General features: G+C 46.1%; 1 protein-coding gene across 11 annotated transcripts in view; it reads right to left on the bottom strand.

Annotated features, from left to right (window-relative positions):
- UBAP2 (ubiquitin associated protein 2) overlaps positions 1-27,796 on the bottom strand; it is a 1,758,279-nt gene that overhangs the window by 930,069 nt on the left and 800,414 nt on the right. For all 11 annotated transcript variants that reach the window (XM_069626852.1, XM_069626853.1, XM_069626850.1 and 8 more), the window contains one exon: positions 19,387-19,594. In XM_069626852.1, the coding sequence (XP_069482953.1) occupies positions 19,387-19,594 (208 nt within the window). The remainder of the gene's footprint in view (positions 1-19,386; positions 19,595-27,796) is intronic.

Here is a 27,796-nt window from a genome sequence, read left to right as displayed (position 1 = left end):
CTTCCGTGCCTCCTCTGTGGACAAATGGCCATGTTCACAATTGTGGAAATGTTGGTTTGTGGTCCAGCGGTGAACGTTGCTACAGTGTAGCATTACTGACCGCCATTTTTCCAGTAGAATTTCCAACGACCCTCCACATGTTTTTGAGCTCCACCAAAGATGGTTGCTGATTGACTTGGACCACTGTGAAATACCTTGCATATCTTTTTTTTTACCTGCAGCCGACATTTTTTTGTTGATTGTTTTTGCAAGATGCCATACGTCAAATTGGTGATTTATATTTTTGTACTCCTCTCATTGTCTTGGCAATTGAAACGTGTCTGTCCGTGGCTATCAGGTCGATCACCATTCCCCGCGATTGTAGTTCTTGCAATGATGCTACAAAGCCAACTTTCTCCATGGCCACTGAGGATGTACTTTGTGACACCTGCACGACCACCGAACTCACAATTTTCTTACTTTCCATGTCCTGAAAGTGGTAGGTGCAGTACTTGGCTGAAAATCCTGGGCTGTCGCACTGTCCATCACCGGCTTGCCTGAACCGTTTGCCCGCGAATGTACTATCAATAGACATTTTTTCCATTCTCCAAGCTTCGCTAATGGCTGGAAATAGATAATCGGTTTGGTATTTGTAGAACTGAGTTTTCGCAATGAAATGGATTCCCACAAACTGAAAGAAAGACTAACTTATTAAAACTTGAACCACTAAAAAGTGCAGCCGCTGCACAAAGTAGATTTCCTGCTGGCAGTTGCCCCAGCATGGGTTGTGCAGACCATGAAAAAGGATATTTTGTACAGGTGGCATGTATTTTTAGGTTAGTGCCTCGAATTGCACGAGTCACATTAATCAATGGCTCCCCACATACTTCTCCAGCAACCGAATGCCCACATTTCATCCGAATAATAATATCAATCAAACAACTATCGAATACAATGAATTTGGCCCCTTTCCTTATACTGTCACTCTGCATCCCAGCTGGTTCGGCCTGTAACGTTGAGGACATGTCACTCACATGAAAGGTAGAATCTGTGATATCGTCTTCCGCTATGTTCAGTGATATTGATGGTGTTTCATAGTCGTCCACTTCATTCTCTTCCATAGCAACATCTGTTCCTTCTCCGGCGATGGGTGAATAAAACAATTTCTTCAACTTTCTCGCGGTCTTAGTTTTTGCGGGTGTGGATTCTGTGAATTGATCTCCGACTGCATCCGAACTACCAGGACGACATTCACTATCAATGGCTGGTGCTGGTATAGCTCCGTTGTCAATCACTTCATATTCTTCCCATTGGCACGATGTATCTCCAGTCTCAAGTCCCTGCCAAAAGGTTTGACAAGCAACATCTCTCGTTCGCTTCACTGTCTGTGTAGATCTAGTTCGTACACCCACTCGCAACTAGAGGACAGATTGGAAAAGGGATGTTCAGTTTAAACACAACTTACAGTATTGAACTATTAACAGTGAAAAACAACATAATATAGTGACCAGGACACTAACCTTTTGCTTTCTTTTCTTTGAAACTTTCTTACCTCGAACTTCAACATCAGGACGCTGTTGCTTCGACTCGTGTGTGCATGTCTCCACTTCCTCTTGCGCTGCAACGACTATATTTTCATGATAAGCACATCCATCACGCACTGACGCTCCATCGACTCCCTGAAACATAGAACTTTCATTAGTATGCATAATAATATTGAAAACACAAAATGTACTTGGGGACCAATACCCACGTACATCTCGATAGCAAAACACGAATGAACGCTTTGTGTAGAACATTCAAACGACAATTATTCACGCATTGTTGATCTACTTAGATGGAACTGTCAAGATCCATACCTCGGGCTCCTCATAGACTTCCATTGATGAAATTATTGAAGATGATGCTTCAGTAACTCCCTGAAACACAGTAATTGCATTAGTATGGTTTTCTATTTTGTTAAAAAGAACAAACTTTGTGCAGGCGTCAACGGCTCATCTAAATAGACCTGCACAAATGCTCAGTTGTCTAAAATAAATAATGGATATCTAAATATGATTCGATTTGCTCGATCGTTGGAAGTGTCACCACCCAGAGATCTGCATCAACTACTAGGGGTGATGTTCTTGTAGAAGAAGCTCCGTCATCTCCCTGAAACATAGTACTTGCGTTAATAAAGAAGGAAGTATAGCGGATGTAATCACGTCATATGATTTTGCTTGATCGAACTGTCAGTATCCATACCTCGAAATGCATAAGAACATCAAGGGACGATGTAACTGCGGTGCACACTTCTGCAAGCTCACCCGTAACTGCATGCTCCCCCTTCTTCTTGGACTAATGCTCCTTCGACTCCCTGAAACATAGGACTTTCATTAGTAATGAACACAATATTGAAAAAAGACACATAGGAGGGCGACGACAGAAGGACATATCAATGGCTAAAAACGAAAGAAACATTGTGTGTAACAATCACGCTAGAAGAATGCAAGATCTGATGATCTCCATCGATGGAACTGTCCGGAAACGTACCTCGAGCATCTGAGTGACATCAACGGTTGTTGTCAATGCGTTGGACTCCTCAGCATCTCCCTGAAAGACAGTTCTTGCATTATTTTGGATAACAATAATTATAACTGAAAACAAAGACTAGAGGACAAGTACAAGGGTGTACCATTAGGTAAAATAATTACACGATAAATTAAAACTATTGATTTACATGCCTAAAACAAGTCAGTGGCAGAATAGCTAAGTAAGATTACCCGATAGGCGCTTGAAGTGGCTGATGACTGCAATAACGACACGGATGGAGAATCTTCCGCCTTCATATTGAGTGGATACATAAATGGGGAAATTATTGTTAGCTAATGCTACACACTACCGCAAGGCCGAGAGCTAAATCCGTAAACTTGACTCACCAGTGGAGGGATGTGGACGAATAGAGTGGGAATAGCGGTTGAGAGCAATTATCGCTTCGCTCGCGGTGTGTTCTTCTTTATTAGCAATGATGTGGAGTACATGTCTGAGCTAAAGTGCCTGCTGCAGATGCGGTATTGATCACCCCTCTTGTCCGCAAAGACTTCTAGGACTCTACTTTCAAGCTCAGACGGTGGATATCCGCAATATCGGACCCATTCTCTTATCTGATCTATTGTCTTAGGGAAAACATGCATTATAGTACCTTCAGATTTATTATGGGTCTTTGAAGGGCAACCGCCAATGGAACAGGCAGGCATTGTGGAAAGTTCTGAAAAGTAAAGATCAACAATTCTCTATGAATACCAATGTGTTAAAAAATTAAATGACACATAAAAGGTTCAATGCAAGGTTCGTTTTGGTTCTTGGAACTATACACGTTATTCGCATGCGGATAAGTATTTGAATAACTTTAAAAAAATAGAAAAATAATTTGACTAAACTCAGAACATGTGACTAGTTCCTTGCATGTACTGTCTTGAACGAAAAGGAAACATGGATGCAATTTGATGACTACTAGCAAATAGATATAAATTAAAAAATTGGACGCAAAATGATTATGGTACATGGCCTTACCTTGACGAACAAACAGTTAGATGCAGGGATCAGAGTAGTTTCTTGTCGTCGAACAGGGAGCAGTTCACAGGTTGCAAACTGACGAGTTTCCTCGAAGTGGTCACGGAAGTTCACAGAGACGAAGAACGGATAACCAGCACCTTCACGGGTTGACTAGCAAAGCGCAAAGAAGTTCTCATTAGAAATATGAAGTGGGTTATAAAGAATTCGAAACAGGGGTGTGTTTGTGAATGAATGACGTGTATATGTCGTGGCATTATGCGGTTTGCAGGGGGGCGTCCAGCGTGAGGGGGGATGCTTGGCAGGAGACACGGGGTCTGGAGGTAGACATGGGAACAACAACCCATGCTCTATAGACCACTTTGAAGTGTACATGGTCTTTGGCACCTCTTGGCCTTTATCGCTCCCTGACAGCTCCACTTGCCAGCACAAGTACCCCGGTGCGAACTGCCTTTGATAGGGCAGGGGGTGGATTGGGGCGGTGGTCGTGCAGACAAGACTCGTTTGCCGCAGGGCCTCACCAAGGAGAGGCCATCTAACTGCATGTAAGAGGCAGGCTGCAGGATCTAGTACATGGAAGGCAGGGGGGTGAGTTTATAAATACCTCACCCTCCCAGGAGAATATATGGGTGAAGTTCACCCTGGAGACCCTGGATGCCTAGGCAGTTAGTCAGCAGCAGGCTGGCCTGGGGTGGCAAGGCGGCACGGGCCAGAGGGGGTCATCTCTGTACCCGGTGCCCAAAAGGATGATTTATTATGATCAACCATATTGATTATTTACCTATAACCATGTTTTGTATCAATAAAATCCAATGGCCTTTTATTGCCAACGCTTGAACAAAGTGGTGTGGTAAGTATTTTTGGGGGAGGAGGCAAGGCCGGGAGGCTTGATGCCAACCCGCAAAATAACATATGTATGTCTGCTGCATATGGGTTCAACGGTTATGTGGATTGAAGGTGGGCGGCCAGCGTGAGGGAGGATGCTGGCTGGAGACATGTGGTGTGACAAGACAAGGCACAGGAAGACTATTCAATGGAGACACACTAGATTCATTTAAAAAATCAAAACAACCATTGTTAAAATATATGTTGGGTTTTATTTTAGATGTTAATTTCAACTGAACATAAATAATAAACATTACACATTGTAAAGTTCCGGTTGCAGCACATCCAGGGAAAATCCGCGGTATTGTCCACTGTCGCTGGGGAAATGTTGTCTAATGGCAAGTACCGCACAGGCAGGTATTACTCTCCGAACGCGGTGTCCGAGCCTCCCGTGAAGCCACCAAGTGAAGCAACGATAGGCCACCAGCCTGTACCACCTGTGAAAAAGAAAGATGCAAACTGTATTAAAATGACAAAACTTTCTTATCACTGTCGATTCAGGTAAAAAATGTCATTCTGCTTTGAAAAAAATTCTATCTAGAAAATGCACAATATGGAACCAATTTACATGCATTCGAATGATATGTAGATGTAATTTTATATGTGGGAGACGACCATGAAATAGTAGTGGCATCACTGACATCAAAACCAGAGTATACTTACTCATTACTCGGATTACGCGGACGAACAGTGCCGCGAAGTTCGTGCATAAGCACCATCATCATCCTCAACACGGTCCGTGAGAGGCAGGCTTCCCTGAACTCTGGCAGCTCGGTGATGCATTGCGGGCTTGGCTCGCCTTCCGAAATGTAGGCCAAGCACCCGGAATTTTCACGGCAGCAGCAGTTCTCCTCCTCAGTTGGCATTAGCTCGCACCGATTGCATGTGCACCAGGTGGAGACGCCGTCCATGCGACATGGTCCAGGCTCTTCATCCGTTGACTGGTCCTCCCAACTGCCGTCCGAATCCCCATCGTTTTCGCGTGCTTGCCTTTCCAGTAGTTCCTCCTCGGTGTACTCGGGCTCGTACATATACGGCATTATTGTAGCCATTGTGTGGTAAAGAAAGTAAAATAATTTACAGAGATGGTACAGGTGTTCACAAGGCCTAGAAGCGGCGAAGGTAGCTAACCAGAGCACAGAAACGAGTCACAGAATACTCAAAGTAACACAGAGAGAGGAATGGAATCGAAAATCTGCTGCTGTGTGTTGTGAAACGGTGTGTTTATACTTATTGAGGAAAGAGGCGTCCTGCCATTTCCATGGCGACACTTCATTAGCTGAGGCGCAGCGATTGTTGACACGAAACGTGCTTTGGCGTTGCGAAATGGGCGGTACGCGTCTGCTGATGTCAGGCTCAGGGGCGGGGGATTTGATTTAGTGCCGCAAAAGCAGGTGAGCCAGGGCGATGGGGGGAAATGATAGGATTAGGGTAAGGTCCATAGGAAAGTTTTCTACGATCTACCGATTTATGCTTAAAAACACATGGCCGAACCGTAGGGACAATAAAAAAAAAAGTCCCGGAACTATCCTTTAACCGCAAGTCTATAGCATTGACCAATAGCCAGGATAATCCACCTGGATATTGTTTGGTTACTGCAAGGCCCAATTTGCAATCAGTACATCTAATAAAAAGTTGAGCAACCTGGCGAAAATTAGCCCTTCCTGAAATATAAAAACCTTGAGCCCTTATTGGGTCTAATCTATGTAGTTGCTCTTCCGCTTTACCTGAATGAGGTGGATATAATGTTGGCAATGCTAATTTTTGTGACACAAGGAAGTCCGATTATACCTTCGGTAAAAAAAGGTTTTTGCGCTCAGAAGGACTATCTTTATAGACAGTGGTATGAGGAGGTTTGCAAGAAAGCCTGCAACTCGCTTAACCAGCGGGATGTTATTGGAATAAGCAAAAACAGTCTTTAATGTCAAGAGCCTTAAAGGGCATGAACGTAAAGGCTCAAATAGGTTACATGTCATGTTTTGTACCAAGATTAGGCCCCAAAAAAGTACACTGAATGGAACTGGAGGGAATACATTAGTAAGTCCCTTCAAAAATTGTATAAAAGGGTTTAAAAATATGAATCCTCTTCTGGGGAGCGCTTGAAAATGGCTAAGTGTAATAGAAAAGAAAGCACAATGGGTGTGTCACATTGAAATGGATCTACATTCTTATCCTTGCACCAGGTGATTAACTTATTCCAATGGCAACGGTACAACGATTTAGTTGCTGGCCTTGTTAGCAAAATCTCCATTACGTAATCCAGGAGATCCCAATCCTTGTATCTCAGCCTTTCGGAAATCATGCATGAAGGAAGTTAGGCAAAGTTTGGATACACTACCCTTTGGGACCACTACATACAAGTAGGACTACAGGTGTAAGCAAAACCAACCTTTGGTAGAAGTCTGTAATACACACTTTTGTGGTAGCGTTGCTGAGCAGCCAAGCTGATCTCAAGAGGGAATGTGAGCTGTAAGGATGTTACACAGAGGTCTATAATTATAAGTATTCAAATAGACTCTTATACTCATGGTTTCTTGGTAAAAACATTATTTCACAGTCAGTTATAAAACATTCACTAGAAGAAGGCAATCTATATCACACAAAAGTACACTTCAGCACTTCACAATATCAGGTTCTGAGGCATTTAGACTATTTTGAAGGAAGAGCAAAATGGCATTCAGAGCATTTGAAGCAGGAGCAAAAAGGCAGAGGTTATTAAAATGAATATTTCAGTTACTCTTAAACAGTGCAAATAGTTTGAGTTCCCCAGAGAAGTTGATTCAATGCAATAGGTTGGGCCAAAGTCAATGGACTAAAGTCTTGTACAGGATAAAGCAGTTCTGGAAGTTAAACGGAAAAGTATTTGCCAAAGCTCTCAGAAGTAGTTTGTAAAAGAAAGATCCATGTGTTGGGTCACAAGCTGACTAGGCCTGCAAGTTGCCAAAGTTTCAAGCACTTTCGCAGTGAGAGGCAAGTTCTCTCGGTCGGGTTTTCACAGTACCTTACAATGAAGAAAAAGATACAGCTGAAGACGTCTGTTACTGCAGATCTCGCTGTTCCCGAGCCTCAGTCATGGGGACAAGAGGGAGGACGTTGGAGGGACTCCTGCACTGGGACTGGTAAAAAAGCTGGCAAAGGCAAATCTTCTATTCCGGTAGCTGTAGTCAAGCACACAAACTGGTGTCCTTCTCCCTAGCTATTTGTTTTCCAGGAGCACTCTGAGGAAAATTCAACTAGCTCCGAGAATGGTATCCAGGTGGCTTACGAGTTGATTGGTCCCACCAACTCAAAGGGGGAAATCGTCCTTTAAAGGGCTTCTCTGTCTGGCAAGTTGGACCTGCAGCAGGGCTTCAACGGGCAAACCAACGGTCCAGGCGTTGCAGCAGACGTCCTCTTCCAGCTAGTTTTGTTTTTTTTTTTTATTGGTTTGTTACAAACCTTTAAAAAAAAAAAAAAAGGATACAGAATTAAGCAGAGAGATGAAGGACAAAAAGGCAGAAACGAACATTAAGGAATCTTTTAACGTACAAATGTCTAACATATAGGCCTTCAGGAAGGATGCAAAATGGATTTTTCCCAACCGGCAGAGGTGGCAAATTGTTTCTGCAAATGTTACTTTATCCAGCCACCTTTAGTAGTTTTTGATGTTTGGGTTCTAAGTTTGCTTCTGCCTTTATTAAGTTTTCCACTATTAGTTCTAAGAAGGTGGTTAGTTCAATTGTTAGACTACGATCCGAGTCTTGAGAGAGTTGTCTCCACCAATCTTCAACTGTCAGATGGTTTTGCTAAAATAAACCTTCCGAAGTGCTTTGTACGTACGTTCATGGGTCAAATCCGAGCATAACAATATTAGATGTTTTAAAGTTTCATTGTCGTCGCTACAAAGTCGACACGTTAACGAACTTTGGCCAACAGCATCCCATATCATCAAATTTTCTCGGGTGGGAAATTGATTGAGACGATATTTCATAAAGATCGCTCTACAGTTTTTGTCTGGGAATTTGAGCAGATAAGACTGAGTCTCGTTCAATTTTCTCTCTCCATTTGGCATCAGCTTCATTATTCTGTGTTTTCTGCACTTGTCTCCAATGTCGATCCAATCTTGGATCCAGAGCAATGATTTGACCTTATTTGGATTTTCTAGTAGTAGACTTTTGTCCGCTCCTATGTCAGTTTTTTCGCAACGCTGAACCCACAATGAGAGTACATTGTCTCCATGTTCTTTGGTTAGGTCTTTTAAGATGTTATATTGTGGGATCGGCTTTTCTGTGAATGCTTTACGAAACTCATTTAACATGTTCCACGTAATCCTTCCATTGATAGATAAGAGACTAAGCTCAGATCTTATGCAGGCAGTTGGCACGCCAGGAGGTAAGCGCAAAACCTTGGGCCAAAAGGAATGTTCCAGGGAGGCCCACACTTCCGCAGGACATCCAAAGGCACAGTCCGCTCCATGGATTAATGCCGGGATGACTTTCTTCTTGTAGAAGGTTAAGACAGGTTTTAAGGAGTGTTTTCCATATTTCGTTTTCAGGATGCATGCTTGCGCTGTCAGTTGTTTGCATTTGGCCTTGACTTTTTCCACCCATGGGGCATCATTGATGCTAGAACTCAGCAGCATGCCTAGGTACATTGTTTTTTTAGTTCCATTGTACCTCCACCCAATTTCCACATTAATCTTTTTTTTCCAGCAGGTTCTTTTTTCTTTCGTAGATCTTGGAGGATTAGGATTTCTGATTTTTGCGTGTTTACGTTTAGGCCATTTAGTTGGATATATTGGGCAAGAATCCCAAGTTTTCGCTGTAGGCCTATAGGAGTCCGGTCCAGAAGAACAAGGTCATCGGCATACAATAACCAATGCATCTCTTGACCATTAACTTTTGGAGAGAAAATGTTTGCATTTTTGTATGCATCACCCAGGACTGAGATGAATAAATTTAAGATAATCGAGGCCAGTGGGCACCCTTGTTTTACTCCTCGATGTGTTTTTATTGGAGCTGAAAGAGTGCCTCTTTTGTCCAGCCTTATTTTGATCTCCGAGTTGGTGTGCAATGCTTTTATTGCTAGGAGTAAGCTGTTTGGGCATTTCCAATCATACATTTTCTTCCAAAGTAGTTCTCTGTCAATACTGTCAAATGCTTGTGACAGGTCCACAAAAGCAAGATATATCTTTTTGTTTCTTTTTATTGCATCGATCTTAAGAATATTCAACAGAAGGAGATTCAGGCCACAGCCTACACCCTTGACAAAGCCTGCTTGTCAGCAGTCCAAGTGGTTTGAGTCTTGAATCCATTTGAAGAGTTGTTTTTGTAGTTGGGTTGCAAATATTTTTCCCCCCAACACATCCAATAAGGCAATTGGTCTGTAGTTTTTTGGTTCGGCTCTGTTGCCTTTTTAAAGATTGGGATGACAATCGCAGTTTTGCAGCTGGTTGGTACTTTTCCTTCGTTGGCGATTACAGCAAACAATTTCGATAGAAAACTGGCCCACTCTTCAGGGTTTTAAGTATAAAGTTTGTTAGACCGTCCGGTCCTGGTGCCCTTGAAGTGGAGCTTCGTTGGATGCTCAGTAGGATGTCTTCTCTATCGAAGTGAAGGTCCCATTTTGTAAGCTGAGGCAGCGGCGGGTCAATGGTGTTGCTTTTTTTTCTCATACACTATATTATATTGCTTGATCCAGTCCTTTTCACACACCATGCTTAGTTGAATTGCATCTTGCTTACAATTAATGCTGTTTATTAATTTCCAGAACTCGGAAGAGTTTTTATTATTGAGACTAGCGAGCATTGATTCGGTGTCATTTTGGAGCATAATTGCTTTGCGTGAGATTTGCCAGTTTTTATATTTTTGTTTGCTGATTTTGTTTGCCTGCTTTTGGTGTTCAGTTTTGAGGTTTCTATGTTGCCTCAGTTCTTTTCGAAATAGTTTTCTTTCGAGTACTTGTCAAAGTGGTGTTTCGGATGAAAGGATGATGTTCTCATTCCATTATCCACAGTCATAAATTGCTCTAGACGGCAGTTGTATTCAACTCTCAGATGTAATTTTCAGTGACATCGCTCGTTGTTGTAGACTGTCCGAAATGAAGTAATCTATGGTGGAAGTCTGATTCATACTTCTCCAAGTTTTCTCTGGGGGAATATCACCCATGATGTTTCCGTTTAGCATAGTGACATTTCTTTCCTCGAGATCAGTACACCATTTATTTGCTAGTTTTTGTGCTGGATTTTTAGGTCCAATGATCTTTGACTCACACAGTCTAGGTTGAGATCACCACAACAGATGATATTCGGACTTTGGTGAAGACTGTTTATTTCATCGATTATCTCGCACACCATATTTATGAATGTATGTGTTCCTGCGTTTTTGTGGTGCCAATACATATTGATAATGTGAATTTGATTTGTGATGTTATTAGTCTCATTTCCTGCAGCAATCACCGAACATTGTATGAACAGAGAAAAATGTACTGATTTTTCTTAGTTTCCAGCTAGAATTTTTTCTGATCATGGTCAGGAACCCAGGAGAGGGGCGACCCTTGGTTCGTGTTATGGCAGGATTTATTGCAAGCTCAAAAGCGTCTGATAGAGAGCAACTTGTCATCCATGTTTCTTGCAGGCAGATGGCAGTTACATTGTCACTTCAGTTTTTGGTGCCGTTGAATAAATGTACGAAGCCTCTTGTGTTCCAAGATAAAAAGTTTGTGGTAGGACCAGAAGGCTCTTGATGGCATTAGCTCGATTTGCCTCCCACAAACCAGCCAGCCAATTCCAGTTTGTGTTCTTGTTTGGGTTCTCTGTTTCTTGTAGTTCATTTTCATTTCTCTGCATATTGGCATTTCCATTTATTGTGATTTTGATTTGTTCACCAGGTGTGAATCGAGTTTGAGTTTTAACACTATTCTCATTTTCACATTGAATGCTTTCAGGCCGCATAACGGCTTGCCTCGTCATCATTACTATTTGTGGATCAACGATTTTCTCAACGTTTTCAGCTTGAATTTTTTCCACTTCTGTGCCTTTTCTCGATATGTCTTCAGAGCTTATATCTGTCTGAGGTGCAGTACCTTCTTCATGAATATCAAACCCCAAGGACAACAAGAAGTGGATAGCATTAGTGAGTAAATCGCATACTAACCTGGAGTCGATGTGAAACCGGACTGTCATTTTGTTGGTCACTGACAAATTCTACAGTTTGAATGTCATTTGATTCTATCGATAGAAGGCCAGGCACATGGTGCAATAGGCGAAATACATTGTTTCTATTTAAAGTTAGGCCATCTTTTGTGTCCAAAATTCGTTCTAGAATAAACATATACCTTCCAGGTTTTTTGTATTTCTCAGTTCGGTGACTTTTTTTGGCTAGTGTTCCTCAGAGGTCTATCATTTCTGTTGATAGTTGTTTTTATTTGGAGATCCCTCGGGCAAAATTGACTTGTGGATTCACAACGTGGAATATGGATCCCGTGAGTTCTAGCGGTATCTTTCCCTTTGGAGTCAACCACTGAATGCCTTGGTGATTTACTATCGTATGGGGATTTATCCGCTGGACTTAAACGCTGCTTACTGCTTTTTTTTCTCATCCATGGTCTCGAACTTAACCTCTTATTGTACTATTTTTGAGGATTTAGTGTCATCCATGGGGAGTATTAGTTGGCAGATTCTTCCACATTTTGACGATTCTTGTATTGGTTTTGTCGTTGGGTTGTTGACAGGATGTGTTCCAGATGGTTTTGCACAGTTCTCAACTGCTTGTTCGTCAATTTCTTCATAACAATATTCCTCTTCATGTGTGGATAAGTTGAGCTAATTTTGTGAAATTTCCTCAATTTCATCCACGATGATTGTTTCTTCGCTAATTGTCTTTTCATTTGCTTTGGGATTTGATAGAACCTTTTTATGATTTTCACTCGTCTGTTCTGTAGTTACGAATACATTCACTGCTTTCAGGTTTCTAAGCAATTTCCTTGAACCCATGTTTAGTTTCCTTTTACATTTGTTTGTTTTCTTCTCTTCCGCAGCTTGATTTGGAATGACCAGGTTCGGCTTTTGGAAAATGTCAATATTTTTGTCCTTGCTCCAAGTTTGGTCAGGTACATTTCCACAGCTTGAGCCTAGACAGCTGACTCCATTTACCAAGGGTGGAGGATGCGTGTCAATCCCAGTTGGGACTTTGGGTGCGCTCTTGATCTTTTCCTTATCGTGTTGATCAGGAGGATTTCGGGTGACCTGTTGGCGCTGAAAAATGGCATCACCAGACCCTAGAATGCCGTCAGCATTGGCAGATGTTGATGGGAGCGCCCCACTTGGAAGTGTATCGCATAAGTCAGCTGCAGTCTTCTTCCTTTCCAGTTGATTAGAATTATTTGTTTGCAATATGACCGGATGACCTGTGTGGAGGTCATTCACAGAGGCGGAAGGTAAGCTGGAGAGCGGTGGACAAAGAGTCAGAGCGGGACATGGATCTCTTCCATTGGGCAGGTCATTTAGTGCCCTATCCCCATGCTGGACTTGCGCCACTTTCTTGCCAGTTTGTCTTGGTGATGATGCTGTTGGGCTAGCAGCAAATCTCGCCGATTGTTGAGTCAGTCCATCAAAGTCTTTGGTTTCGTACTGATTTTGGTGTCGGATGCGAGGTTATTACAGCTGCTTCTGCTTTGTCCCTTCTTGTTTTTTGACTTTGTTTCAGTAGTCCCAACGCTTCTCTTGTCACCTCAGCTAGCACTTTCTTGTCCTCGGCATTGCTTTTCTTCTGGTCTGCTAAGTCTTTCAAAGACTGGTCTAGTCTTTGGATGTTTCCCCATAATTTGGTGGTTACCGAGGCTCCTTGTGACTCAATCAACAGCATTTTTGAATTCATCAAGGCAGACAAGGTTGACAGATCTTTTATATTCTCACTGATTTGCTCATACATCTTGAGCATGGGTGCCATTGCTATTGTCAATGAAGACATAACAAAGGGTCATAATTCATTTAACGCATCCTTGATTAATTTCTGCACATGAGCGTCTCTTGTAGTTTGGTTTGAACAGGCTCTGTTTACTGCGAGTTTCATTTTTGCATTGTTCCGTGGTTTCTCTGGCGAACATGAGATGGATTCGTCATTGCTAGATGACTCTGACCTCTCCTCTATGAGAGTGTCCTTAGATGGAATGTTTCTCCTCTGGTTGTTGAGATTAGGTTTTGGGGGAGATTCCTTGTCACTTAGCCTGGGTCTGTTCTGTGAACATTCGAAGGGGGAGGTGACAAGCTTGATGCCACATGTCTTCTTTTTCTGGCTCCCCTTGGCCGATAATTTCACGGAGTGGATTCTTTAACCGGAAATAGTGGTGATGGTTGTGATCTCCAGGTTTCACTTACGGGTATCTCCAGGTTAGATTTCAAATCACTGGAGGCAGGTGGTTTGGAGATTAACGAAACATTAATTTCTGTCAAGTCTAACAATTTATTCACAATAGCTAGTGAGTTTCGCCTTTTGGCGGGAGATTGTGAAATTTCTCTCGGTGTGTTGGACTTTATGGGGGGTGATGGATCTACCTGCTCTTGTGAGGTAAAACTCTGTGCCTCGTCTTGGCGTGAGGCGTCATTATGTTTTACGGGTTTGTCCATTAATGTTTTACTGAATTCAAAGTTTACGTCTGATAATTCCAGTATTATTTGATCTCCAATGGGCTCCTTGCGTTTTCGAATGTGTCAGGCATATCCTTGTTTTCTTCCGTTTCTGAATTGTGCATGGGAGAGGTGGTGTCTATCCCATAACCATTGTGAGCCTTCGTGAGGCCTCTTGGATAGGCCGTCGCGCTTTCTAGCCAGGCGCCTGTGCTTTGCGACATCAGGCGCCTCTCTTGGTACTGACGTATCAGACAACACCCCCACAAGCTGCCTTCCAGCCTGTGCAGCGGGCACGGCCAGCACTCGCAGCTGCGACAGAGCAATCGCGGCGGCGTGTCCCTCAACAACCGTGGGGGAATTGTCAGCCCTCCCCCGCTCGGTCAGCTCGCCTCGATCGCCCGAGTCACGGCCAGCTGAGACAACAAAGCCAGCCTCCTCTCCAAGACCCCAACCGCCGGTCACTAGCAACACCCCCTCCTGCAGCACTCATCACCACCGTCCCCACAGGTAAGGGCTTGCTAGAAAGCATAGGGAGACAGTTTTTTTGCATAGGGTGAGTCTGGGCTAAGGCAGCGATTGGGTGAGACATGTGGACAGTCATATGGGCAGTCTCACTCACATATACATTTGCAAACATGTTCGAGTCATTTGCATTAGGGTTACTTGTTAACTGTTGTGGTAACGAAATTGTGCGAGGGGCAGGGGAGGAGAAACCGCCTGCTTTTCTTACTTGTGGAGCCGCAGAGGCCGCTTCTGGCCGGCTCATGGTGACAGGCATCATCATGGTCTCTCCCCTCGCCATACGTCGCAGCTGTAATCGTGTTAGTGGGTGGCAAATTGAACGTTGAGGATACTTCTCAAGGTTGTCACGGTTCATGCTGAGTGCACGCTGAGTATACCAAGAGGTGCCTCGTGAGCCTCACGAGACTCACGAGACTCTGCACTGACACTGCGCCGCTCCGCGGGAAGCTGGGGGGGTTATGGTCCACACCCCTTGCCAAATGGTGGAGAAAGAAAAGGGACAAAGACTCCACCAGCAGGAACTCCAGATAAGCAGTGTGTCAGACTCACGAGACTCTGCACCGACTCCGCCAGCTAGTCTTTAGTTCTTTCGTTCCCGTGGTCGAATGCCTTCCAAGCCAAGAGACTCGCCTTTTATCCAGTTTACTCCCATTCATTCAAGCCTAGCTGCCACTCACCCAGCAGGGTGGCTATCCTTGCCCGACAGTCAGCCAGATAATCAGGCCAGAGTGTATTTGGGTCTCCTAGGAGACCAAGCAAAGTGAGTTTTGGGCACCTCCCTCACTTCCTGCCCACCCCAGACACTCTGGCGCCAGAGGCGGCCTTCAGCCCTGAAGCCTGCCAAAGGTGTAGGAACAAAGGGACCAAACCTGGTTTGGCGCGCAGAGAAACTCTAGAAGGACCTTTCCAAAAAGAAATGGCAAAAAAAGATGACCGGGACCTGTTTAAACAAAGGGGGCTCAGACGCAATCTTGGAAAAACATGGCTCCCGCGATTTAACACTACCAGTGTTCGCGGTCAGGAAAAATCAGGGTAGTTTGTTGTAAAACCACTGCCACCAGCCATTTCGAGAGGAAAGGGTAGCATTTGACTGCTACATGAGTTTCTACACATAGGGGGATACAAAGTAACCCCTCCAACACTATGGTAAGTGTGTGTGCTGGGTCTAGGAATTTGGAAAGACTAATAAAGTCAATATCACTTTACTTTCACTAGGAAACAGTAGTTTATCCCAGAGAAGGTATTTAAACCTTGGGACAGCCTAAAAGGCATCCCTGTGTTACTGAACTGCGGGTGCTGTGCGACACATGAAAAGATGATGCCTATGGAGTTATCTAGAACTCAACGATCAAAGAACAAGAGTAAAACACATCAAAATACATGAGTGGGAAAAAAGCCTCAGGTAAAAAAAATCAAGTCCTCAAAATCCAGCAAAGTTGCTGGGGGTCTCTAAAGTGAAGGGAATTGGCACATTTTCGAGAATTCTCCCCAACAAAGGCTGGTCCACTTGAGGGGTTCCCCAAAATGTGAAGCTCTAGTTCCCGCTCGTCTGAGACTGTGCTGCCTGCTTAGAGCATCCGTCGTTGTGTACTGCTATTCGGCTATGTGAACTGCAGACAGATTTCTTGCATTGGTCAGAAGCAGAGCTGCATTGGCTCTGTACAGTGGTAATGACCCTACACCACCTCTCTTGTTGAAATAGTACATGGCCGCTGTGTTGTCCGTCATTAGGACATTCTTGAACAGAGAGCAGAAAGGCCTTCAGTGCTAGTCCGATTGCTCTCAGCTCCAAAAGATTGATGCGTAATTTGGACTCTGAAGGAGACCAAGGACCGCTGATTGTCAGTTCGTTGGTGTGGGCTTCCCAATTCGTGAGTGAGGCGTCCATCACTACAGTTATCTTTGGCCATGGCTGCCAAAAAGATTCTCCCTTGATAATATTGTCTTTCAAAGACCACCACAGAAGGTCCTGAGCAACTCTGCTCGGAACTTGCAGTTGGACCGACATATTGCCTGAGAATTGGGACCTGTGTCCTGAAAGCCCATTGAAGTGATCTTATTCTCAAGCAGGCCTCTGGCACCAGGAAATCGTAGGATGCCACGAGACCGAGCAACCTAAAAAAAAAAAAAAAAAAAAAAAAAAATCAAAGACCGGAAGATGCTGTGCATTCTGGAATTTTGTTACCATCTTCAGAATGTGTTGAGCTCTCACCTCGGGAGGTGAGGCTTTCCCAGAGGAAGTGTCCAGGATTGCTCCAATGAATTGGAGTCTTTGGGATGGTATCATATGGGAATCCTTGTAATTGAGGGAGAAGCCCATTCTGTGGAGGGAGTGGCAAGTGATACTGAGATGTTCCAGGGCTTGTTCGGGTGAACGAGCCCTGATCAGCCAAACGTCCAGGAAGGGGTATTCGTGAAACCCCCAACTCCACTCTCCGGAGACCGCTGCCACTACCGCCATCAACTTGGTGAAAACCCTTGGGCGGGAGTCAGACTCAAAACTGATGAGAACCACCAACTGCGAACCTCAGGTACTTTCTGTGCTTGAGATGGATTGGCACATGAAAGTAAGCATCCTGAAGATCCAATGACACCAACCAGTCCTGGTGTTGGAGAGCCTGAAGAATGAAAAAGGGTTACCATCTTCAACCTGTCCTACCTGAGGAACTTGTTCAAGTTTCTTAAGTCCAAGATGGGTCTCAATCCTCCGTCCTTCATGGGAATCGGAAAGTAAGGGGAATACAACCCTTGTTCCTTCCCACTGCAGGTACATGTTCTTTTGCACCTTTCTCTAGCAGGGTTAACATTTCCTGCACAAGGAGCAGATCCTGAGTTTTGACAGTTGTATCCCAGTGGACTAAGTGGAGGCCTTTTCTGAAAAGGAAGGCAGTAACCTTGGGCTACCGTTTCCAGTGCCCACACATCTGAAGTAATGCCCCGCAAATCTTCCACATACTGAGATATTCTGCCTCCTGTTAGGGAGAATTCTCCATTCTGTGCCAATTCCCTTCAACCTTAGATACCCCCAGCCCTTTTATCCTGGAGTGAGACATTTTTCAAACTCATGTATTTTGATCTGATTTGGACTCGGTTTGCTTTGTTTGTGGAGTCTGACAACCTCCATATGCATCTGCTTTTTGTATTGTGATACACAGCACCTTCAGTGCAGTGTCACAGAGAAGTCCTTTGTATTTCTCATAAGGTTTAAATACCTTCTCTTAGGTAAACTACTTTTCCCAAGAGTAGTAAAGTGAAATTGACTTCACTTAACTTTTTCCCCTTGTAAATCCAGCACACCCCATCTTAAGTGAAGTGCTGGGGGGTTAACCGGTGTGGTGAAACAAAAGATGTTACCGGGAACACGTATGCAATCACTTTTTGACAGCTTGGTCGTATTAAAGAAACGCGTATCCGCGGTAAGAAACATTACCAAGGCAAAACACACTTACACCTGAGCTAACCAGAGAGAGTCGGGGGTAAAAATCATATGCAATACTTTTGTCAAGGCAGACAGAATCAGAGAACACTCGCTGACAGAAGTGTTGCATATGATTTCCCCCCCCCCCCCCAACTCTCTCTGGTTAGCCCAGGTGCCAAGTGTGTTTTGCCCCGTTAATGTTTCTTACCGCGGATACACGTTTCTTTAATACGACCGAGCTATCAAAATGTGATTGCATATGTGTTCCCGGTAACATCTTTTGTTTCACAACACCGGTCCGCCAAAACATAAGGTACTTACCTGAGCTATTCTGTGCCAAGAGAATTGGTTGTTTGTAGGGTGTTTTTTATGTGGTTTTTAATTCATAGAAGTGTTTTACAGATGATTTAAAAAATAAATGTACTTAATTTTTTTTACCTGAAACCTTGAGTCAGTGTTTGCTTGAGTCACAGTAATTGTGGTACCCTTGTGTAATCTCTGCTACTGCTCATATACTCTTGAGATAAGCCTGGCTGCTCCGCTACTGCTACCACTTTAATATAGTAGTACAGGCTTGTACCAAAGGTGAACTTTCATTACCACTTGTAGTCTTAATTGTGTGTAGTGGTCCCTAAGGGCACAGCACGGATTCTGCTTAATAGACGCCAAACATAGACAGCAACTGTCTCTAAAAACTGCACACCATCAGCTGCAGAATTGATCTCCCTTGGTCCCTCTTAAAACACATTCTTGACAAGTATTTACTTACCTGTGATTGCATTAGCCTTTCAAGGAAAGTGTTCACTGAACTCTCAATTACTTAACTATTCATGTCGCATTTATTTTACAAGATTTACTCCCGTTAGTGTGTACTGTATCAGTTAACCAACCCAGTGTTGGGCCTGAGCAGGACTGACACACTACCCCTTAGTTATTCCCTCAAGCTCACCAGACTAACACCCAATTCAGGAAGATATACTTAAAGCCCATGACCAATCTCACTAACAATTTTCACTCTGCTTTTTGGCATTTACCTGCATTATAAATTTACCTTAAATTACAAGTTTACATAAAGAGCTTATACACAGGTAAATTTGTTTCTGTATGTTGTACATTATGACCAGCCATATTTGTATCCTTAAAGTGAAAACAGACTGTTCAGTCACCTGTACCATAATGAAAGAAAGGATTACCCCCCCCCCCCAATGGAAACCCTGTCAAACAACAAGCCTTCACCACAATAAAACATTCATGACATGCTCTGTATAAAGGAGCTAGCCAAGGCACAGTTTCCAAGATTTTAAGTTGAACTGTTTTGTCTGTAATTTAAAAGTGGCAACAAGGACAAAGTTTAGAAAACTAAACATGTTCTAGAGATTAATAAAAAATCTTGGCAAAAAATAAAACAATTTCATCTACTTACAGTTATCGGTGAAGTTTCAGAAGGTGGCATTGGGCTTTGGTATGCTATCCTGTTATGCACAGACGTCTGGTCATAATTGGAGCAGGATGTGGTTACTGGGCTGGTGCTCTGTGATGAGCATATTAAGCTGGGAGAGGTAATAAGTGATGCAGAGTAGGTAGATTCCTGTGCTGTAATGGATACTGGTAGAGAGGTATTCAAAGAATCACTGAAAGAGAAGTAAAATACTTGATTGTTTTTGTATGCAAAGCACTCCAGCATATGAAATAATTTTGAGTGCGCCAAACACATTTGGTAATCCACTGAATATTTACATAAGCAAATGTATAAACATTTCCTAGGAGGGCATATGGAAAAGGGTTTGTTAAGCTTTTCTTCAGTGTATCATGTTGCTGTACATTCAATACATATTGTTACTCAAAATGATTAAGGGAAAGGATCATTGGGGCCAAGTAATCTGCAAAGCCCCTTCTCTATTAAAGTATTACCTATTGGAAAGTCTGTCACGATAATAAATAGAATAAGTTACTTTTTTTTACGTGGCATTTGTATTGCACCTGCTGCCATTGGTATGGCCTCAAAGCGCTGACGATGATGAACGCTCTTTGGAAGACTGTTTTGAGTAGTGAGAAGAGAGGTAAAAAGAATTTGTTCATTTATAGCCTAGTCCAAGGTAGTGTGAGGTGGTCAGAAAAGAAAGCCGGACACAAAGTTGTCATGTCTTTGGTTACAGACTTTCATTCAACTTAAAGGGGTTAGGAAAAATTCCTTGCTCACCCTATTCTTAAGAACAATTTCTCTACCTAAGTATGAAAAACTAAGCTTCGTCAGGATGTCAAATCAAAAGCCGTTCTCCTGTCGAAATGTTCTATCCTGACCCTCCTACTAAAACAAAATAATAAAGTCATAAGGAAAAGGTCTATAACCTAGTATTTGCAAAAAGATTTCTTAAATGAAAGTAAACTAGCTGCAACATAAATGTTCTCCAAAAATGAAAACAGACCTTGGGTTCCAGAGGGCGATTCCATTCCCCTGGAATCGGTAAGGGTATAATGAACATCTCTGGGGCAAAAAGTTCTTGGATCCCAAAACAATGCGTTAAACAAACTGTTCAGCCTAGTAAGTCCTCCTTTAAAAAAAAAAAACCTTTATTTTAAATCAAGGCAGATTGACAACCATACAACATGAGCAATAGATGCAACATGTTTACCTCTCAAACATCCCCCTCAAGTCCCATTCCCCCCCCCCACCTGGTGCCTCCACCCCCCGGGCCGCCCATTCTGCAGTCTCATCGGCTGTGTCCCCCCTCTGGGGTCGTCCTGGTCCCTCAGGGTCCACCGGGCATTGGCGGGTTTGTAGGTCAGGGCGGGGAAATCGCTGATCGTATTCAAGCACTGGGACCCAAATGTTCTGGAATCGGTGGACGACTCCGGCTCTTGCCGCTGTCACCTGGGACATAAGGGGACCGTCCGGGGATTTCCAGCAGCAGGCCAGCATCGTTTTCCCTGCTAGGAGACATTGGGTCAGCAATTTCGCTCTGTTCCCGGAGCGTGGATAGATCGCGGGGACTGGGACATCCAGCAGAACGGGTTCCAGCTCCAGCGGGATTGCTGTCCCGGTGATCTGTGCAATAGTCGCCAAACAGTTTCCAGAATTGCTGGATCTTCGGGCATGTCCACCATATATGAAGGAAGGAGCCTGTTTGATCGCACCCTCTCCAACAAGTATGGTCCACCTGGGGGTTCATGTGATGAAGCCGAAGGGGTTGGGGGTAGTACCACTGCAGCATGATCTTGTATGCACATTCCCTGTTGGTGACATAGGTGGACGAGGTGTGCACTCGGGCCCAGAGGTCCACCCATGTCTGATCCTCAATTGGGTATCCCAGGTCGGCCTCCCACTGGGCCATGCATCGGATCTTTGCTGCCAGGAAGTCTCCCAAAAAGCACATATATAATGTGGAGACCCTTTCTCGAGTCGGAAGGTCCTTGAGTGTTAGTTCGAGGGGGATAAGGGGGCACATTGCCACCTGGAGAGTGAGGGTGTGGGCACCAATGACGCAATTGAATATATGTAAATCTATCCCTTTCCTGGAGTTGGAACTTTTCCTTGCACTGTTCGAATGTATGGGGTACATTTCCCGTGCATAGCTGTTCTAGAGACTCCAGGCCACTGTTTATCCAGTTCTGGAAGCTACGAGGACTTGACCCGGGTGAGAAAGCAGGATTATGGAAAATTGGCGATTGCGGGCTCAGACCCCTCAGGATTCCCTTTTGTTTTAGTGCCCAGTCCCAGGAGATCAGGGTGTGTATGGTCACCGACAGAAGACATTCCCAGCGCATTCTGAGAGGGGATGGGATATGTGGCAGAAATTGCAGAGGGAGTGGAAGCTGCGACTGCTCCAATTCTACCCATCTGGGGCGGTTTGTAATTGTCTGCCATGCGTGGACATGTGCCAGTTGCGCTGCCACCCCGTAGGCCTGTAGGTCCGGGACCCCGAAACCATCCAGTTTAGAGTCGCCCAACATTGTCTTGTGGGGGATTCTAGCCCTTTTACCCCTCCAGAGGAACTTCAGCATTTTCCTCTGCAAATCATGATGGGTTGGTGCAGGGATTGCCACTGGGAGGGAAGAGCAGGCATAGAGAAACCTCAGGAGAAGTTTCATTTTGCAGGCTGTTATGCAGCCCATTAGTGAGATTGCCTGGGTCGTCCAGCGTTTCAGGTCTCCTAGTTCCTTGAACAGCTGGGGAAAGTTGGCCTGGTATGTATCTTTTGGGTTCGACGGAATCTGGACTTCCAGGTAGGGGATGGCCCTTCTTTTCCACGTGATTGGGCACATCTTGGCCAATGCCTCCCGTTGCTCTGGGGGGAGGCCGATGCCCAAGGCCACCGACTTGGTGAAGTGGACAGAAGCCGGAAACCTCTCCATAGCTGGTTATTTCCGTTAGGGCATGCTTTAAGGAGAAGTGGGCCTCCGAGATCGTGAGGAGCACGTCATCAGCGTATAGGGCGATTTTATGTTGCAATGAGCCGACCTGAGGGCTTTTGATGTGGTTGTTCCGGCTGATCCTCTGAGCGAAGGGTTCCATGGTAAGTGCGAAAAGCAGAGGTGACAGGGGGCAGCCCTGTCTGGTTCCGCATGACAGGGGGATTGGGGCAGAGAGGGATCCGTTCGTCCTCGGAAATGTCTTTGGAGCTTTGTAGTTAGCCAGTACCATTGTCTGGAACGTCGCTCCAAATCCAAAGGCCTCTAGAGTGAGTTTCATGAACGACAAGTCCACCTTGTCAAATGCCTTGGTAGCATTTAAGGCCATTAGTACTAGTCTCTGGGAGCTTCGGGCGGCGAGGTCAAACAAGTTCAAGGTTCTGCGGATATTATCTCCTGTTCTGTTTAAGATGAAGCTTGCCTGATCAGGATGAATTATCTCCTGTAGCATGCGACCTAGGCGATTTGCGAGAATTTTGGAATACAGGTTAGTGTCTATATTCAACAGGGCTATTGGCCTGTATGAAGACGGGTCTCTCGGGTCTTTCCCTGGCTTGGGCAGGAGGATGGTGGTAGATTCCTGCATCAAAGAGGTCACTGAAGGAGTTGAAGAGTGTCACCCAGGGGGGACCAGCTGGGGTTTGAATAGTTTGTAGAATTTGGCAGAGAACCCATCTGGGCCTGGGGCCCGAGATTTAAGAGCTTTAATGAGTTCCTCGATCTCCTCATCCGTGATGGGCACCTCCAGGCTCTCTTGCCGCGTCGGTGTATCGGGGCAAGGCCGCTCTTCGCAGGTATTCTACCTGTTTGGACTTCTCTCGTGGCGGAGCAGTCATTACCTGGGTCAGGTGGTTCACAGCCAGTTTTTTTTAATTCTGAATATTTAATGACTCCCTGGGAGTCACGCAGGCCGGCGATATTAGTTTGTCTTGTTTTGGCCAGTTTAGCTACCAGGATTTTGTTTGCTTTATTGTTCTTTGGTAATAACATTGTTTGTCTATGGCTATTAGTTGTGCAGTTTGTTCAGCATATTGGGCTTGTAGTTTCTTCCTGGCTATGCTAATGGCTCGCTGCGTCCGAAGGGACCAGCCTTTTCCTTTGCGAGTCTCCTCCGCCACTCTAAATTCTTCCTCCAGGGCCAGCCGCCTGTTACGGTGGTAGGCCACCCCTTGTGCAATCAAGACTCCTGAAATCACTGCCTTCATGGCATCCCAGTTATTTGCCGGAGAAGTGTCTAAGACTGGGTTTTCTTTGAGGAAGTTCTTTATTGCGGTTGCAATCCTGTCTCTTGTCGACATGTCATTGAGGATTGGGTCATAAAGGGACCATCTACGTGGGGAATTGGGCTTGGGGTTGTGTACCCGGATCTCCATGATTACGGGGGCGTGGTCAGATAGGATCCTTGGGCCAACAGTCACTTTGTTGACGAAGGCGAGAGCTTGTGGGGAACGTCAGTAGGAGGTCGATCCTTGAGAAGGTTCAACGTAAGAGTAAAAGGAGTAATCTTTTTTTGGTGGGGTGAAGCATCCGCCACGAGTCCACCACCTCCAGGGATCTAAATATACGTAGTAGGCTGAGCGCCTGGGTGAAGTCACCCGGAGTGGGGGGGGGAAATTATCTCTTATAGGGTCTGGTACTCCATTATAGTCTGGCCTTCTACAAAGCGTGAGAGGGAGGAACTCGGCGAGTCATAGAAAATGGATTGCCCAGAATTGGGGGCATATACTGAGACGAAGGTGTACAGGTCTCCAGCACAAGGCATTTGATTGCTATAAATCGGCCTTCTGGGCAGGTTTTCGAATCTAGGACCGGAGGGTTTAGTTCCTTCCTGAAAAGGATCGCGCTACCTCCTTTTTTGGTGCCTCCTGAGGCAAAGAACTGGAGTGGGAATAGCCGGGAGCGGAGCCGCCCCACGTCTGCCGGTAGTAGGTGAGTCTCCTGGAGCATAGCCACCGCAGCCTCCTCATCCTGGAGTTTTTCAGGATCGATCTCCGTTTGGTGGGGGCGTTTAGCCCATTGACATTTAGAGAAAGGATCTTTATGTTTTGATGTTCCTGGACTAGGCCCTTCCCCACCATCCCGTCTAGAGGGGTTCGGGGGGGATTCTGAGGAGAGCGGGTTAGCTGCCATCTCTGGTGAGAGCTAGAAGTGTGTCATCCTGCACTTTGAGTTTTAACACAAGCCCCCAACAGAAGGCCGTAACTTGAACTGGCGGGAGGGTCGACATTGTAAGTACAGTCACACCCCTGGCCAATCGGGCCAACAAGTAAACAGAAATACTGATTTACAAGGACTCAGAGATGAAACGTACCTTGGAATGGGCATGGGCCGTGGGTGTAGCCCGCTGCCATGGTTGTAGATGTTTGCTCACTGGGTCGGAGATGGCGATTTCCTGCAGAGCAGGGCTGGGAGGCCAGTGAGTGAATGTGGTGTGAGTCTGTAGGGCGCGGACTCGCCCCGACTATTTCCTCCTGTTGCTCCGCTGCACCTTTGACCACGAAGACTGCCTAGGTTTCGGGGAGGGAGCAGGCTCTGAATTTTTGGCCACCTCCAGGTCCGGTGAAGTGGTCTCTCTAGGCGAGGCTGGGTGCACGATTTTATTAGCATCTTCCAAGTGGCTGATTCGCTGCAACATGCCCGTATATGAGAACTGTAGGGCCGTTGTCCATAGCCATCGATATCGCACCTGGTGATCTTGAAGAAAGTGTAAGGGGCCGGAGTGGTGATCTTTTCTGGAGAGTGAGCATTGAGAGGTCTTGGTAAATATGGAGAGGTGAGCCCTGGAAAGAGTTTGTCCAGAGAACGGCTTATGGCTGAGATGGCCTCTTTTGTAGTGAAGAAATGGACCCTGGTGATGACATCTGGGGGGAGGTCTGAGTCCACTCCCCGACGTGTGCGCAGTCTATGGGTGCGGTCCAACAGAAGCTTGGATTTGTCCAGTTGTGGGAGCAGGGTCTGGAAAAAGTCCCCTACGTATTCCGCCAAGTTTTTAAATAGAGGACGGAGGGCGGAATCCCTCGGATCCGGAGATTGTTGCGATGTGCCCTATTTTCGAGGTCCTCCTGTTTAAATTCTAGGATTTCACATTTGTCTTGTAGGGCTCTGATTGAGCGTTGGACTTCCCCCAATGAAGGTGTAAGTTCTTGTGAGCGATCCTCAATCTCTCCTAGCCTCTGCTCCACCTCAGTCACCTTTTCATCGGTATGTTCTAATTTGGTGGCGAGTTCTGCCATGCAAGAACGAAATTCGGACTTGATGTCAGCCATAAAAGCCACTATGTTCCTTTGGTAGCGAGGGCTTCTACTTCCACTTGAGGTTTCTATGGGGTGAGCCTAGGAGGGTCCTGCTGCTTTCCTTCGTCCGATTTCGAGAACATAGTGGCTATATCCGAGTTCTTGCCGGCTTTTGCTTGTTTGGTCATGGTGGCAGCACGGAGGGGAAGCGTTGAGAGGCGCTGAGGTTTCCTGTTGGGGTCTTAGACCAGAGGTCGGAGAGCGAATCCAGAGGGCAGCGATGTTAGTGGTTGTTGGGAGGGGGGGGGGGGGAAGAGCTCTGAAGGTTCAGGACGGATCCAGTCAATGTCACTGATCCGGTAAGTTGTGTCCTCCCAATGTTGGGCGGGGAGGAGCTGGTGGTTACAGTTCTTCTGGTAGAGGGGAGGATTCCGGAGGCATATTTCCTTCTTTGGTCAAGGGGATCACAGCTGCATGAGGATGTGGGCCGGGCCGCCCCAGGAAGTGAGCAGGGGGCAGAAAGAGGGGGGGCTCCCACGGCCCTATGAGAGTGGTGGAACCGCTCAGCCCCTTTCAGGGCTGGGGGAATTAGCCCAAGTTGCTTCAGGTATGGCTGGGATTCTGCTGGTCTTGGCGGACCCCCTTTAGCTGTAGAGGCCTTCTGGTAGCTCTGGTAACTGCACTGCGAGGGGGCACTGATGAATGCACTCTGTTGCCCGCTATGCCTACAGGTGTGGCTGTGGTGTTGCGGGTTCAATTCGTCTCTCCGTTGGGGGGCTTAAGTCTAGTGATGACGGTCCAAGCTTCACTCCCCTTTATGGGCCTTGCGCAGGATGTTGCCGCCTATCTGGTGTGCCGCCGAGGTTTCATCCTTGGAAAATATTGCCACCTCCGGGATCCCCGAGCCACCCCAGGGCCCAGACAGAGCCCCTAGGGGACCCCACTCTCAAAGGCGGGGGGCAGGGCCGATTATCCTGTTGCTCCAGGCGGTGGGGTTCCCGAGTTTACTTCCACGATCCCCACCCTTCCCCCAAGCCGCCCCAAAGATTGCCACCGCTGGTTTGGTTCTCCCTGCTCCTCCCACGCAGCTCTCAGGGGGCCTGCGTGCAGGAGGCCACAGCCAAGGGGCCTCCAGAGCCGCCAGCCAAAGGCTCCATCATGCAGGGTGCCGGGGTCTGCCCCAGATATCCCGCTAGAGCGGAGGAGCCTGCCACGGGGCTCCCTGCTTTTACTGGGCCGCACTCACCAAGGTCAGCCTGGTGTCTGGGTCCGCTTGTGTTGTCCCGCGGGGACGGGAGCCTTTGCCACCCAGCCCCCCGCTCTCCTCGAGCTGTGGCTGGGCTGTTCGGGTGCGCTGGAGCGGAGGAGCCTGCCACGGGGCTTCCCACCCTTGATGGGTAGCCCTCACCAGGGCCCACAAGGTGCCGGGGTCCGCTTGTGGAGTCCCGCGGGAGCCTTCGCCTCCTGGCCCCCCGCTCTCACCGGGCTGCAGCTGTTGCGGTGAACTGGAGCTGAGGAGCCCGCCACAGGGGCTCCCCCCGCATTTGCTGGGGATCCACTGGGCTGCACCCGCCAGGGCCAGCCAAGTGCCGGGGTCCGCTTGGTGTGTCCCGCGGGAGCCTCTGCCACATGGCCCCCCGCTCTCGCCGGGCTGCAGAAGTTAAGATGAGGGCCGGCCGCCCAGCTTCTGGTTGGTCTCCTCCAGGGCCTCCAGCGCGGCACGCCTACGATTCTAATCGCAGTGCACGACCGCCATTTTGAATTCCGGAGCGCTGGGGAACCCCAGCAAAATTACAGCACAACAGAGGAGTGCTGGGTGCTAATTTCCAAATATGCGGTAGCAGTTCCGCTTTCTGGGGCTTGAATCAGCGTTTGAGGATTTAGGGGAACTGCACATTTTTGTCTTTGGCAGCAGACTTCCCACAGATGGCTTCATGGGAGCAGCCGCATCGATGGCGCTCCAAGCCACGCCTTCTTTAAACGCAAGTTGCTTCTTTAAACACAAGTTGCTTCTTCTCGAACAAGCCCTGTTTCTGCTCGACACTCCTTGTAGGTTTGCATTTAGCCTGGTATACTCTCATGCCAGGACTTTTCTATTTTAACTGGCTGGTGTACGCTACCCAGAACTTCTTGTATATTATAGTTCCTCTTTACTTCCAAGTAGCATCTTGGCTTTGTAGATCTACTTGT

This window comes from Ambystoma mexicanum, chromosome 6p (genome assembly GCF_040938575.1).
Source record: "Ambystoma mexicanum isolate Mex_15411 chromosome 6p, UKY_AmexF1_1, whole genome shotgun sequence".
NCBI lineage: Eukaryota > Metazoa > Chordata > Amphibia > Caudata > Ambystomatidae > Ambystoma > Ambystoma mexicanum.
This window is presented reverse-complemented; position numbering and strand designations above follow the sequence as displayed.